A 15,549-nucleotide genomic window follows, 5' to 3' on the forward strand; every position below is an offset into this window, starting at 1 on the left:
CGAGTTTTTGTCCTTTGTATTTGATACATTTAAGGTTGCTGAATTGGGTGTCTATTAAAAATATTACTGAATGTTCAAACACACTTTTTATGCCCCCGTTCTAAGAAGGAAGGGCATATTGCTTTGCCGCTGTCTGTCGGTCGGTCGGTCGGTCCACCAACAGTTTCCGTTCATTTTCTTCGCAGAGGATGAACATATTGAAATGAAATTTGGTATACAGGTTTATCATGATAATATCTAGGTCAAGTTCGATATTGGGTACGATCGAGCAATTTTCGACAGAGTTATGGCCCTTGGACGTAGAAAAATTAATATTCTAGTTTTTGCAGTTTCCGCTCATTTTCTTCGCAGAGGATGAACATATTGAAATGAAATTTAGTATACAGGTTTATCATGATAATATCTAGGTCAAGTTCGATATTGAGTACAATCGAGCAATTTTCGACAGATTTATGGCCCTTGGACGTAGAAAAATTCTAGTTATTTGCAGTTTACGTTCATTTTATTTGTGGATTTTTCCAAGGGAGGGGGGGCATAAGTGTTTCACAAACATCTCTTGTTTATAGTCCAGGCGATGTCCCACCTCTCAAAAATCTCTACAACAGACGAACACAACAAAATAACAATGGAAATACTTTAAGGTATTATTTGCAGTTTACGTTCATTTTATTTGTGGATTTTTCCAAGGGAGGGAGAATTAAAAATTGTAGAGGCATTATTCAACGGATACAGATTGATTTCACATACTTGGTTAAATGGAAGTAGCAATGAAGATTGAGATAGTTCGTGTGTGAACCTTTTCACACTTAAGGGAGCTTATAACAAATTGACGTAGACGTGATAATATTTTACTTTTAAGTATGAAAAACTAAGTTCCATTCTTCTCCAAATTAAGAAAATGTTAAAATGACGATTGAATACATACACCAGTCCTAAACATTTTCTAGCAATTATTTTATCTTCATTAAGTACATGTACTTGGTTTTGGCTGAACATTTGTATTTGTTGGCAACGTGTAAAGAACCGTGGATAATTTTTCACACAAAAGGGGAATGTAACACAACATTCCACAAAATGTCTGCTCATAAGAACTCAATTTCCGGTCCAACACTGTGGTGTCTTCTTCAAATATGTGGTCCACCTGTAACATGTCTTCCACATTTTCGATCAAACACTTGACAATTTTTTCGGAATAATCTGAATCACCGTCATCACTTTCACTGTCACTGAGCATCTCTTCACATTCCTCCCGGAAGTTCTCCAAATATAACCGGATGTTGTTGACTATGGCAAGATATTCGCGAACTAGATCGGTTCGAACCCCTGACCCGACACCTGATGAAGACAATAAGTAGGAATGAAGACGAATTAGGCCAGCAAGGTTAGAAATACTCTCTTGGCCTTTCGGAAGCACAATTTGCAGTGTTCTCAAAAACTCGTTGGTATGTTCTTCAAAAGCAGTGTACCGTCGTTTCAATTTTTCCAGTTTCAATATAAAGCGCGATTGACATCCAGACATATCTTTGGTTCTTCTTTTCTGTTTCTCTAGAAAAAAAAGAAATCCAAGAAAAGTTACAATTTGATGAATGTTTACCGCTGTATCAATTTTCTACTGAATACAAAATCAGATTTTCCTAATTATTAACCTGTATGCATTCTAAATACTAGGTTTGTGTACGCATATTAATGGTAAATGTAAAGGAACATACCTGACAATTGCGGTATCCGCTCTATGCTTGGCTCTTCGTTGCGCGGAGCAGCTAACGCATCCGTAGGATGAAATATCGTGCTTTCCTTGAACTTCCTTGATAACAAATAGTCCCTACATTCCTCTAAATCATCTGGGTCGATACTTAAATCTAATGTCAAACTTTTAATTCCCAGACTTTTCAAAACTTGTTCATTTATGAATACTGCTTGACAAAGGGAAGTAAGTCGTTTGGATATGTACATCTGGTTGATCGATTCCAGCGCTCCCAGATTTCCACACTGAACACTCGCAATAATCACGGTATCTCTTCTGACGTCATTGACAACGACGTCTGACATGTCAAGCGCATGCTCCAAACCAATGACGTGATCTTCACAATTGTCTGCGACATATGTATAAAACGATTCACAAAGGTCTCGACACTTTTCCCGCCAATGTCCATTTACATCCTCCTGGGAAGCTATTTGGGACACTCTTAAACGAAGTGATAGGTCACCTATGGGAAAAAGGGATCATAGTTACAGACCCATGTGTATGCATGCTATCATCAGTAACAAGAACTCGACTACCAGACCTATAGATATATTTTCCACATCTATTAAAACGTATACCAACAATAATTATAGGCTTGGAACTCATTTTTAAAATTAGTAACAAAACATACCGTATCGATTACACATACAAAATATGGGACAAGTTTAAAATGCATCTGAAGGTTCATTGGTCAAGTGCATGTGATAGAAACCTTACTTTAATATAAAAAAAACATTTATGTCATTTATTTGTATAGAATCACATAATTACTTGGTTTTTCTTCCTTTGTGTACTTAAGTTTCGCCGACCGGATTCTGGTACATTTGGCACTGCCGCTTCTTAGTCTTTGCAAAGAAGGAGGGTTACCTGCTAGAATATATTTTTTGATATGTAAACACAAGCCCTCTGTTTTCTTTGTCTATATTTAAGCCCACAGCTACTTAGAGACGCCAAACACATTCTCTGGGTACATCATATGGGGAAAAAAATATCCGAAAGTGTCTTGGATGTTTGTGAAGACTCTAAAACGTTAATAAATCAGCTCGATCGCGCATCGATTTTTGCGAAATATTCCGAAACATGGAGTTATACTATCGGGATATGTACATGAAACGAAAACATGGCGACATATTGTTTTGATGCAGTCTGTAGCTATGAAATAAGAATCAGGACTAATTATTATAAGTGGTTAATTAAAATGTACTACCTAAGAGGTGGACGCGCGGGTATGCATTTCAGAGATAACAAATCTCAAAATTGGATTAATTAACTTACCCTGTTCGCTTATGGGTGGCAATTTCACATTCGACATTGCAGTGCACTGTGCTGTATCGAGTTGCCAATTGGAAATTGATATTATGTCTGAGAGCCGTTAGCCGTAATGCAATAATACCTCTAGTCGGGTCAGTTAAATGTGCTTTATTAAATCACTTATTGAAAGCAGAATAATGTTTGTCAATTTTAGAATTACTTTAACAAAGTTTGTTTAAAAGTTCCCTTGAATTGACTGCTAATAGAACATGTATCGATTTTTCAAAGGGTCATTTTTACAGAAGCCTCTTGTAAAGTTTGACAGCGGGTTTATGTGGTATTTGGAAGAGAAAGGAAAAGATGTCTTATCATGTTGAGAAAGCGAGTTTTCTGAAGAACAAACTCTATTCAATTTATGTGAACTTTAACCGTTTGAGACATATTCGTTAACGTGGTAACATCTTTGCAGCTATACGTGGTATAGTTTTGATGACAATGGCTGGAAGGTTGTCATTGTCAATTTAGTAAATAATAACATGAAACCTTTAAACGAATTTTGTGTTCACAAAGTAACAAAGTACATGTAAGTGACAACTTATCAAGTCAAGCATACCCGTTTTACATTGTTAAAGCATTTTTTTCTTTCGTTGGCACGGATCTTAAAGGAAAATTAAGGGGGAGAGAGCGTAGTCGATCGGGGTTCATTTCCCGATTCTGATGAGACTTTTACATAACAAGTTCATTAACAAAAGCTGTCATTTCGGAATATCGAATTTTAAAAATTGGGAAAGACGTATTGTTTCCTGTCCAGGGTCATAAAGTGTCTGTACTCCCATTTAAAATTTATAAAAAATATATAATGGCAAAATCTTTGGTAAAAAAAAATTCACTCCAGCAGAATACCCATGTTAAGAGCAATTTATGAATATAAATATCATTCTCTATCATTCCTGTGATCACATAAAAAGGTTCGATCTTCTTATTTTACTACAGAGTATCTCGCTTATTTCTATTTCATGTTGTATTGTGTGTAGATTTCGCATTAAGAAATGACGCTAAAGAAACATCCCGACCCTTGTAGAAAGTAACCCTACCAAATGCTAGTATTTTAAGTTCATGCAAAAAGTTTTGATAGAGAAGAAATACCAAAATATATCATAAAGAAACTTCTCTTGTGAAGGGATGAATCTGGTGTTCATTTAAACAATAAAATGCTTTCTTTGGCGATTCATTCGGGATATGAAGGTAGCGACATTGCAGAAAAAATACATAATCCGCGTTAGCGGGTTATGTAAATTTTTCCTGCAATGATCGCTACCTTCATAACCCGCATGAATCATCAAAGAAAACATTTTATTGTTTATATTAACATCTTTCTTTAACTAATTAATAAACTGATTATGAAAAGTTAGTAAAATTCACTAAATTACTGTTAATGTACAAAAGTACTTTAGCTAAAAGAAACAGCCAAATCGTCTCCTGTGAGACTTTGAGTCTGGCATCGTCATGATTATTTCGTGCAGTCCGGGATTTTACTAAGGTCGCTGTGGGTTCAGACCAATCGATAAACAGGGCGTGTAGATTTCACTCTGGCTGTTTCTAAAGAGCTATGAATTAGCTATAAGTTTCCGTAAGAAATAGAGGAAATTATGCTTGGTAGATGTAAATATATACAATGTATTGTATGACAAGTGAAATGAAATAATTCATAATGATAACGGACAAACATATTTACCCGACGATTTCCTTCTCTTAGCAGACCGGACCCTTGTGGAGATCTTCGATGACGACAGCGGGCGGACAGTCAGCTGTTTGATCGTGAGGTTCTCCACCTCCTCTGAAAGATAGAACCCGACGAACATGCTCAAATATTGTACAAAATGTACTACAATAAATGTAGAATATTTCAGTTTTTTTTAATTTAAATGTAACCTCATATTTAAAAATAAAAGATCGCGCTTTGCCGTTTTGTTGATCTCGTATTTGATCAAATATTCCGTTTTTGAGGATTCGTAACTTTTACTCAAACAAATCACATATATCAATTGTTAAATTAAACAGTTCTTTCTTGTTGAGTCTGCTGTTCATTGGTAATTAATTAATATTTGGTTATTAAGATGTAATCTGAAGATAAAATATTCATTTACCTTCGGCTCTTCGTAGACCATTTTTCTTAAGTACAGAGATGAGTTTTTCCTTTGTCGCCAGCTTGCCCATTTGTTCAAACCAGAGACACAAACCACGATACGCCAAGGTCGATATCTTTTTACTGTAACTGGTCGTCTCAATTTCGAGTAACTCCGTTTCCGGTACACCAAGTTCACGGCAAACTTCTTTCCACTGACGAACAATGTACGGTGAAACTCTGCGCAAAATTTCACGAATATCTGAAATGTTGTTATAGAAAGGATAAAATGAATTGTACTAATTAAGATATAGCACATGTACAAAATAAAAACAATTAAACATAATACAAAAGCAAAACAACAACTTTTTAAGTTATCAATACTTAATCTGTTGATTACATTTTTAAAAAATTGGTGATATCGCCTTTTTTAGTTTGTATTGGTGGTACTGTATACAGGGAACTGTTCGCCCCCGTTTTATTTTCGCCCGTTTCGACCTCGTTGTCAGCCGACGAATTCAAGACTGGACTATTTCTATGTTGCAAAAAATATCTCTGTTAACACAAGTGCATCTTGGGGAATTCATGACGGGGCGAAAAAACTTGCAAATGTAAAGTGGCGAAAATTACATGGGGCGAAAATAACACTGTATACAGTATATCACACCTTATAACTCTCGCCATCATCCTCCCCCAATATCCCCAATACGGAATATTTTGAAATATGGGGGGGGGGGATATGTTGGTTTTTTTTGGGGGGGATGGGTTGTGAGGATGGGTGCCCCTCCTTCCTCTGAAAAAAATTCTGGATCCCTGCCTGCTACTTTATTCTATTATGGCAGAAACAAAGGTTCCCCAATGAACCCGCAATCGCCATGAAGAACATTTGCAGTCCAAATTGTCGTGTTCATTGAAAAAACAGTGTTTGCTTACTACTTTAATATGTTTGCATTAATAGAATGGTAAATGCAACCAGTGGTTATAAGGTCTTTAGAGCCAGGTTTTTCCAGTAGGTACATGTGTGCATATAGACGGCAAAGAAGTATGTTGGATTGCTCTCTCGGGACTTATCAGGGAATTCATTTCATTCGGTAAACAGGGCACTTACAAGATCAGAAGAAAGGTAGAGGCACGTGTCGTAATATTAATGATTTATTGCACTCCAGATATACGGGCAAATATAATAACATTGGAATGGGTAGGAAGTTAAATGTTTCGCACCTTTTGAAATTAGATGAAATTAAATTTTGCGCGAGGAGTGTATATACCGTGTGATTGTGAAGTCTGCTTTTATATTTTTCAATCTGGGTTTTATTTCAGTGGTTGTCTTTAATAGAAATCCCTTCTGACAGTATGCAAATCTCTCCTAATGTTATCAATGAATATATCCGCTAATACTCTATTTCAATACACATTTATCATGTTTCCCGTGTTAATGAAAGAGTGCATCAGACCGGGGTTTAAAAAACATGGTAATATAGAGATATTAGGAAAAATGGATTGCAAAGGCTGGTAGGATAAGTATCTCTCGGGTGTTAGTGTAAGAAAGCAAGGCATGCATGGATCTAATAATGGATTTTTAAATTCCCACACAGAGATTTAATAATGACACTCTTAATTTGAAGAAAGGTTTATTGGGGAGAAAAATCCACAACATTTTAAGAATGTACAAATGTTAAAGTTAAAAAAACCCAACAATAATCAATTAAGCTTTATATTATGTATGAGAAGTGTATGTAACAATCCCTAGATAATCTAATGGGATTCGGCGGTAATCCTCTTGCGGATGGATTAGTAAGTGTACGGCTAACTTTTTGCACTGTCAACAAGTTAAGTTTTAAGGGAAGGGAGGAAATACTCTTTATTTATTTTTTTGAGAAAATAAAATAATTAGAATTATTATTAATTGCATGCTTTGGATTTTGATAGAAATGAACATATTAGTATGTGATAAAATGCGATGTTTACAGCAGGACATCAGGGAGATGCATTGGATCAGTAATTGTCCAAATTAGGACTATTATGTTAAAAGAAATGTCAAATAGAGTTCATTGAAGGAAAGAAAAGCATACATTGACAAAACAAGCTCAATTGATTTTAACTCTACAAATATTGTTCCCTTAAAGAAACAAAGGTCTAACAACTTATTTTCAAATTACATGTATACTAGTATTGACAACATTTACCAATAGTTTCAGTTGCGATATGTGTTGGAAGACAACTAATGCTTAGAGACAGATTTTTTTTATTCTGAGTCAATATTTGCGTTAATTAATTCACTAATTAAAAACTTACCGTCAACTTCCACCTTGATGACTCTTCCTGCCATTTCACAAGGCATAGCACAGGGAATACATGCAAATCGAACGTCTTATCTTTCTATTTAAACAAGGCAAAGCTGATCGAAGCGTCGATTTTTATAGCTAGCTCTTCAAAGCAAAACATACCAATCCAAAGTCAAGTTAAAACATAAAAACGGCGCTAGCTGCCTTTCGTCAGAACAAACACAATTTGTTTGGTCTTATGATTACATACAGGACATTTAACAGGAATCTTTGCTGTGTTCCCCTTGATTGCCTAATTGAAAATGAAACGACTTTTACGACCCACAACGGATAGTCATCATTTAAAAGTCAAACGTGTAAAGGGGTCAACATGCTTACGGATTAAGTTCCATGCTAATAGTACATTTCTCAAAAAAGGTCTTTCAAACTGCTTGCAAAAGTCCTGCCTTTTTCCATTCTAATCAGTGTCTAGCTATAAATAATAAAACAATTGTCATGTTCTGTTTGACAATTGAAAATTGTTATTTGGTGTTACATAATTATATTGTTTCATACCTCTTTATAATAACTTTGAGCCCAAAGTTCTACAGATATTTAACAAGAACGCTGACTTTTCGTATGATGTAACTTTTTTGTTCAATACGAATTTATCTGATTTAATATTAGTATTAACGAAAGCACAGCTATTACTGTTTATGATTCATGACTGAATGACCAACAATGAAAAAACCAGGTGTGCGTCAAGATCTTTTATCACATAAACTACACAAAGTCCATTGCCTTCATAATAGTAGGACCAAGGACTGTTTGATTGGCTCTTATTAACTTGGTGACACTGTAATTACCTCAACTCACTTTCGGTATAATGAAGAATATTGATCAAGGTTAAAAATTAACCCAGAGTTTATTGAATAGTGATCTGGAGTGCTTTTTCAGCACTGAAAATATAACCGGGGGCAGTTTTCAACAATTTGAAAAAAGCCTTTCCTTATTACCTCAACACGTTGAAAATTGACTCTACTACCGAGTTCGATTTGTCTTTGCACTTGAACTTGCTCTACGCGGTTTAAATGGATCTACATGTACTTCAAAACTTAATTTTCAAAATTTTAATTCTTTCATATCCTTTACTTATCTCGGCATGGCTGATGTTTTACGTTGATTTGCCCGATTACAACCTTTTATAATTAAGACTAAGAACTTTGTCTCCTGCTACTAAACTGTGTAAATTTTAAAAAAATAAAGAAGATGGCCTTTTGATTCTGAATGGAAGGGAGGTCGGACTAGCAAATTATTTGGGACATAGAATTGATTCCCATTCCTTCTTGGGACATAAATCTTATATTAAGACGAACAAGGACAGATTATTATGTCTTTACTGCCAGATTTTCTTGCTGAAGAAGATATATGTTATTCGTTTTCAAATGTACCAGAACAAAAAAGGTTTCTCTTTACGAAAACGACAACACCCCACCCTTCCCTCGATTTGGATATATCACGGGAACTGGAAGTTATTGTAAATGCATGTATATTGTATGTGCATGTATAAACATGCGCATACAATATACTTACAAGAACTCCCAGTGCCCGTTGGGTATGTAATGATTGGAACAATTGATATTGATATAACTTTGTTATAATATCTGTAATATCGACATATACTTGTATTTCTAACAAACACCGGCCGTTAACACATTTTTCTAGCTAATCGATGTAAAATAACTCTGCAAAGTCAGGATATTTATCTGACAGTAGAATGAAAATTTTATTTCAGAAGTTAATATCAGTTATCATTTCATATGAACAGCAATTTTATATTGAATCAAAGAACTGAAAGTACTGAAAAACGGTTAACAAGCCGGTTGTAAATATTTGGAAGATTTCATATCAAGGTACAAGATTAAAAATATCATTATTTTACTGTGAGACTAGCCATTACCTTCCTTTTTTAGAGTACATGTGTCATTTTTTTCTAAAATAATTTTTAACAATTGTAGGTTATATAACTATTCTTATGTCTATTTATTGTTAAGATGTGTATATGTCATTCAACCAAGGTATTTAAAGCTTGAACCCATGCACATACATGTAGCTCCGACTACTTCATGTACAAGTACATTCATATGGGGTATTCAGATTCACTTTTTTACGTCTTGGTCTCATAATATGTGTTGTAGATGGTATCAGCAGAAAGGATATAACGTCAGAAAACAGCTCCAGATTACAAAGAGTTTCGATCTTTGACATTGATATAGAGTAGTGCGTTTCGTGTCCGGCTATTCTGAATCATGCATTAGTAAAAATTGCAAAACAGTTCGACAGAAATAATCTTTTAAACAAATTAGTTCGTGTTATTTTCCCACAGTCTCAATAAAGTAGAGAAATGTTTGAGTCCATGCTATTGACTGTTTTACGCCCTATACATCAGTGTTAATAGCAATTACCTTCAAAATATTGGTTATAAAATATATTACGCAAAACTGTTGTGGTTGAAAATGCAGTCACAAGACGAAGACTGATGGTAGCCGATGCTTATTGTCACTGTTTACTGCTGATTGCAAACTGCCTTTAAGTTAATAAATTCTGTTATGAGGCTGCACAAACAGGCCTATATCTACAGTGTATGTTTCAAATTTACAAGAAAGGTTGGACCCCGTTGAAAATACAATGTACATGTAGTTACATTGCATATAACGTTCATATGTCTGTCAATAAGTTCATCTATTTATTTAATGATTGATTCGAGATAAACAATTTAATCGTACTAATAACAAGAGGGGCAAAATAATATTAACATTTGTTGTGGATAAAAAGTCCTTGAAATCATGTTTCAGTCGTCATTACTGTATCAAATATAAAAAAAAATAGTATTTATAAAATTAGATATTATAAAACAAGGCAATCCGAGATGGGGCATTTAATGTTACTATTTAAAACGCATTACATATTTTCTTAAAATTATTTTTCTTCGTAAAGGTGCGATCATACGATGCGATTCTGAATCCGATTTTCCCTCTCCATTTGCTTTCGAATAAAATCGTACCACCTAAGTCGAAAGTCTGAAAGTCAATTGAAAATCTGAAGTCCGTCCGATTTTCAAACTAATCCTGGTGAGAATCGTGACGTCACAATGACTTTTTCACCGTACAATAATAGTAATATGTTTTACGGTGCTACCGTTCTGGCGAGCGCAGCAAGAATTACACTTACTGTACCTTGCATCATTATCAACTTATAGTTTTATTTAGGTATCAAAGAACGTCAAAGAATTTTTGAGAGAGTATTGCTCTACAATAAGTATGCCAAAGGTACTAATTTTAATGGTTATGATACATACAGCGCAACCCCCTACCCAGAGAGAGAGAGAGAGAGAGAGAGAGAGAGAGAGAGAGAGAGAGAGAGAGAGAGAGAGAGAGAGAGAGAGCCCGGTACCTGTTTGTAGGTGTGTAATTTCCCACTTTTAAATTTAATGGTCTGACTATATGCAATATCTACATAATTTTTTTACCTGTTTATTTTTTCATTTTATTCCCTTTTATTTAGTTCAAAATGTCCTATTGTTTATTTGGTAGACGGACATATACTTACATGCCTACTGTACATGCATGCACAATTAGTTTAAAAATGGATCGCTATGACAGTAAAGTATGGCTCTTGCTAGTATATATATATATATAAAATCTCTATATTAAAAAAAGATTAAAAACAAATCATATGTCAATGAGGCAGGTATCGCAGACTATACTGAAGTACACTCATTACAGATGTTTGATCTAGTCTCGTTCAACCAGACGCTCGGCTGTCTCCGTAAATCTCCGACGAGCAGAGATCTCTGAAATAGCTAGTACACTCATTACAGATGTTTGATCCACCTCTAAATTTATCGCGGGAAATATAGCGCGAGTGCACTGTGACGTCATCCATGACTTTGTTCGTCTTTGTTTACGTTTCTCGACTCAATACGAAGGTATGGAAGCATGTAACAAATCTTTTGAGTCTCGCAAAAGCATATGCGGTACTCAAAACGTGTCTTCAAACTTTAAGTCACCGTAAATTACGAGTTAAAAGTCGGCCATTTTTGGCATAGCACCACGGGTAAAAACATTAGAACGCATTATGGGACGTAGACAAAAAATTTTGTTTGATGAACTGTAGGTTAAGCTCGTTCTTTTTCCCGCGCACACTGGTTCTTAGAGCTCGCTTCGCTAGCCGGCGCTGCGCGCCGGCGAGCTGCGCTCGCTATTACATGTACATAGGTTTTATTAATCAAAAATTAATTGTAAAATAGTATCGTGTGACTCCACTCGACTGACGAGCAAGTCGATTTATTAACGGATTAAATATTGCATCGTTTGACAGCACCTTTCCGCAAATATTCGAATAGCGTAAAACTCGGTGCGACGTTTCCCGGCATTTGACGTCATATATGTAACGTCACAAGCACATCCGTATTTTGTTTGAACGTAAACAATGGAGGAACACACAAGCAACGATAATAATGATTCAGCTTATCAAGAAAAAATTAATAGCGGTGATGTATCGACCAATACTTCGTTCTCCAACTATGGGAAAGGTGAGAGGTTTTTTTAATTATCATTTTCTAATGACACAATGACCCTCTCCTAAAAGGAATAGCTATTAAAATAAAGCTTCAAGTTTTGCCGTCGTGCATTTAAAAATTATGTTTTCCAAAGTGCTTTTTGCTCTTTTGTAATTGTAAAGTGCTTTCATAGATTACTTGGTGATAGACCATGGAGAGCAGCTGCAGAGACATTATGAAATCAGTCACAGAGACTTGCAGAATCAGGTATTGGAAAAAATTGTATATCTACTTTACAAGTCTAAAAAGTCTATAAAAAAACTCGATCAAGGAAATATTTTATGAAAATTATGATATTGCATTCGGGTTTTTGTAGGTACAAATAATGCGATCAGAGTTAACAACTCTCCGAGAAGTGACCATAGGTTTGGTCTTTATCTTGGCTCCGCTTCTGGCCGGCTGGGCCGCTCTCTTGGTGACCCGGCTGTTTGGATACAGGTCTTATGAGGTAAATATGCTTATTGAATTCAAAATAAAACCTTATATGGACACTGTCTGATATATTCGTCAACGGAAAGTATATTATTTATATTCCTTCATGCACAGTTATACGCAATTTCGGTGAACATCGGCATGTTAGCAGCTGTGTTGCTCTGTGACGGACCACAGTTCTTAGACGCGTTCCAGCGACTGTTCTACCATCAGGAGGCTCCAGTTGTCAATCAACTGACCCACGAGTCTGTAGAGAGTACAAGCCCCGCCTCCTCTACCGAAAGTGTACATTTTCAGGGATCTACGGAACAACATCACTTGGATGAAGACTTAGCCAGCGAAAATATGACGGCAGATTCAGTTGAAAATCTTAGAGCAGCTGTCGAAGAGGAAGATGAAGAAGAAGATAAAGAAACAGAAATTGATTAAATCAGATGTCCATCATACCATATTTTTTAAGGTTTATTGAATAAATAATCCGTAAAATAGTTGTACTATCAATTAAGCGGTATTTTTTCACATAGTAATATCGCTTTGAAGGGCTATAGTACATGTACATCATTGGCAATTTTGAATAAGAAATAAAAGGCAACGATAACAGTTTATCATAGATATATAGTCATTTGCGATAAATATAGTGAAGGACATTGTGCTTTTAAAATATCGACAGCGTTGAAAAGCTCACTGCTGGTGCGTATCATTATAAAAGAAATACTCTGAAACAGACTTTAAACAACAAATCCACTTGTCTTCCCTTTAAAACAACAAGATAAGATTTATATCTTTTTTTATCGTCGTTTATTGAATAAACACTGTTGGTTGTATTACAAAGGATAACAGGATCACTGAGCAAAAGAAAATAATTGTATGCTAAGATGCATATATTACTAAGCTGCACATTATCTCATACGTGTACCTTGTGTTGGGAACTGCAAAAAAATCTATAATCATAAAAATACTACTAGTAATTTAAAAACAAAAGTCAAACAAATTATTTAATAGCTTATCCCTTACAATGAAATCAAATTTGCAAAGCACAAAACCTTTAATCTAAACAAGACTACTATAAATATAATCGTTTTGAGGGTAGGAAGGGGTGTGACACAATTTACTTATCTAAAGAAGTTGATCCCCGCCTTTGATGGATACGTACTTATAATGGACAATATCTACCATTGTAAGTGAAAGGTTCCAAGATGGACAACCTTGACCTCATGATATGACCTTCTTGATGTGATTCCACTTTACTAGCCTCTCGTTTATTTTTATAATTATTTTTTTTTCAAAAGGCTTTGACATTAAACCTTGTTGTACTCAGAAAAGGAAGGGACAGGTATCAAACAGAACTCGTGAATAAGCGTCACTTTTAAAAATGTTTCTATTACAAGCATATGGAAGCTAAGACTAAAATGACAATCAAAGACCTTTACATAAGGCCAAAGACTCAGTAAGCTGAGTAAATAGTGGTTTGTCTTGACGTAATTAAGTCAGGTTTTCATTTTTCATCTATATTGACCGTGACCTTAAAAAACTAAGTCATGTTTGAAATCAATGAAGGAAAAACATACATACACTTCAAACAGCTACTTTTATATGGAGCATGACAATTTTAAAAAAAATCATAATTATATTCATATACATGTACATGCAAAATCCTTTACATTGAATGAATGATTTAGACAAGGTCATTATTTAAGAGGGCTGAACTACTGGCAAATTATGACTAGAGTTAACAATAATGCATTGAAATGAACACTTCTGTCAATCAAACATAAGATTAATTTCAAATGTAATACATTGTATATATCTAATGCTATTCAATTTCATGAGAACTCACTTATACAGAAAGAGAAAATTCACACCAAATGGTGTAAGTGTAATACATGTAATTAAATACTGAATGGTTGAATACAATTCGTTATAATTGAAGCAGCAGCTTATTTTGTAGGGAAAATTCCTTTGGTTACATTTAGGAAAAAAATAATTTCTGAACAAATGATCATGGAATATGGATTGCAATGAGATTAAATATTTCTGGGAATGATTGAATTTAGAAATAAAAAAACTCACAATGCTAAACTAAAGAAAGTTCATACCAACAATAACAGCAAACATATTTTCTGCTTCTACACATGTCAAATCACATTTATCAATATAAATACAAGTTCATCAAATCAAAATCATAGGTTTGAGGTACATGAACAAATAAATAGTTTAAATCAAATATCACATTGGCACACAAATTATCATATTTTCTGATAATTTTTAAACTCTATACACCTTATTTACATGTACATATATCTTTGAAGGTACTTGTATAAAATAAACTTTCATCGGAAATTCTTTATATTCTATAAATAAAAAATTTTGCTACTACCTTTTCTTTTTTTTTCTCAAACTTACAGCGATACAAATTTCTTTAAAACAACTTCAGTGAATAAATTTTACGAAAAAAATGAACAACATAAATATTTTTTTCTCTCTCTCTCTCAATAACATGAACAGGTAACAAAAATACATGTTCAACATAACTACTCATGTAATAACACTGGAAGAAAATGTGTGTAATATCACATGAACAACCAAAAAATGCACAGACCTGCACCTTCATCTTTTAATCACTCACTAAATATTTGTAAATTGTAAATGACATAAACAATATCAAACTTTAATCTGCAGATAAGATATTAATCTAAACTGAGAAACCATATTAAATGTCAAATTTGTTAAAATCCAACAGGTGGGACTAATGTTGAATAAAACAAAGTATAAATGGATTAATGAAATTAGCTGCAATGGCATGTTCAATTCACAGGAAAAAAATACTTCAGGTAGAAAAGTTGAAATGCCCATGTTCAATTTTTACCCATAAAAGTATTTTCTGCTTATAATAAATAATACATGTAGTTGGATTTGGAAAATAAATTTATCAAAAGTGATTGCTATAAGCTAATCATAAAACTACCGTACAAAGACATTTTATCATTAATTTTGCAACTTTTACCCCACTTCATCAATCGATATAAAGTAACATTATTTGTTCATGAAATGTAAGGTTATGTAATAAATCTTGCCCTATGGACGTCGGCTTCATCAAATTCTTACATCCAAC

At 34.3% G+C, this 15,549-nt stretch overlaps 2 protein-coding genes across 3 annotated transcripts; one reads left to right on the forward strand and one right to left on the reverse strand.

Moving 5' to 3' along the window:
* Nucleotides 1-628: 628 nt before the first annotated feature.
* LOC128168003 (uncharacterized) lies at nucleotides 629-7,752 on the reverse strand. Of its 2 annotated transcripts, none has more exons than XM_052834044.1 (6): nucleotides 7,416-7,752; nucleotides 5,143-5,382; nucleotides 4,731-4,832; nucleotides 2,516-2,611; nucleotides 1,710-2,207; nucleotides 629-1,545 (listed from the first exon to the last, which is right to left on the reverse strand). In XM_052834044.1, exons 1-6 carry the CDS (start codon nucleotides 7,459-7,461, stop codon nucleotides 965-967), a joined length of 1,563 nt encoding a protein of 520 aa, XP_052690004.1. In that variant the 5' UTR covers nucleotides 7,462-7,752; the 3' UTR covers nucleotides 629-964. The 2 variants fall into 2 exon arrangements, with proteins under 2 accessions (XP_052690004.1, XP_052690003.1); XM_052834043.1 differs by having other exon boundaries at nucleotides 2,516-2,614; nucleotides 7,416-7,750.
* Nucleotides 7,753-11,672: 3,920 nt separating this feature from the next.
* On the forward strand, nucleotides 11,673-15,528 carry LOC128165725 (uncharacterized). The gene is made up of 4 exons (XM_052830526.1): nucleotides 11,673-11,978; nucleotides 12,139-12,212; nucleotides 12,322-12,453; nucleotides 12,552-15,528. The coding sequence occupies exons 1-4, from the start codon at nucleotides 11,876-11,878 to the stop codon at nucleotides 12,864-12,866; spliced, it is 624 nt and encodes a 207-aa protein (XP_052686486.1). The 5' UTR covers nucleotides 11,673-11,875; the 3' UTR covers nucleotides 12,867-15,528.
* The last annotated feature ends 21 nt before the right edge of the window (nucleotides 15,529-15,549 follow it).

Source organism: Crassostrea angulata, chromosome 10 (genome assembly GCF_025612915.1).
Source record: "Crassostrea angulata isolate pt1a10 chromosome 10, ASM2561291v2, whole genome shotgun sequence".
Classification (NCBI taxonomy): Eukaryota; Metazoa; Mollusca; class Bivalvia; order Ostreida; family Ostreidae; genus Magallana; species Magallana angulata.

Bases quoted from the DNA above. Each gene is read 5' to 3' on its own strand.
- LOC128168003 (XM_052834043.1), bottom strand. From the start codon at position 7,461: ATGCCTTGTGAAATGGCAGGAAGAGTCATCAAGGTGGAAGTTGACG. The intron at 2,208-2,515 runs GTAATTATGTGA...TTTTTCCCATAG, and splicing joins CACAAAGGAAGAAAAACCAA to GTGACCTATCACTTCGTTTA. The intron at 1,546-1,709 runs GTATGTTCCTTT...TTTTTTTTCTAG, and splicing joins GCGGATACCGCAATTGTCAG to AGAAACAGAAAAGAAGAACC.
- LOC128165725 (XM_052830526.1), top strand. From the start codon at position 11,876: ATGGAGGAACACACAAGCAACGATAATAATGATTCAGCTTATCAAGAA. The intron at 11,979-12,138 runs GTGAGAGGTTTT...GTGCTTTCATAG, and splicing joins GTTCTCCAACTATGGGAAAG to ATTACTTGGTGATAGACCAT. The intron at 12,213-12,321 runs GTATTGGAAAAA...GGGTTTTTGTAG, and splicing joins ACAGAGACTTGCAGAATCAG to GTACAAATAATGCGATCAGA.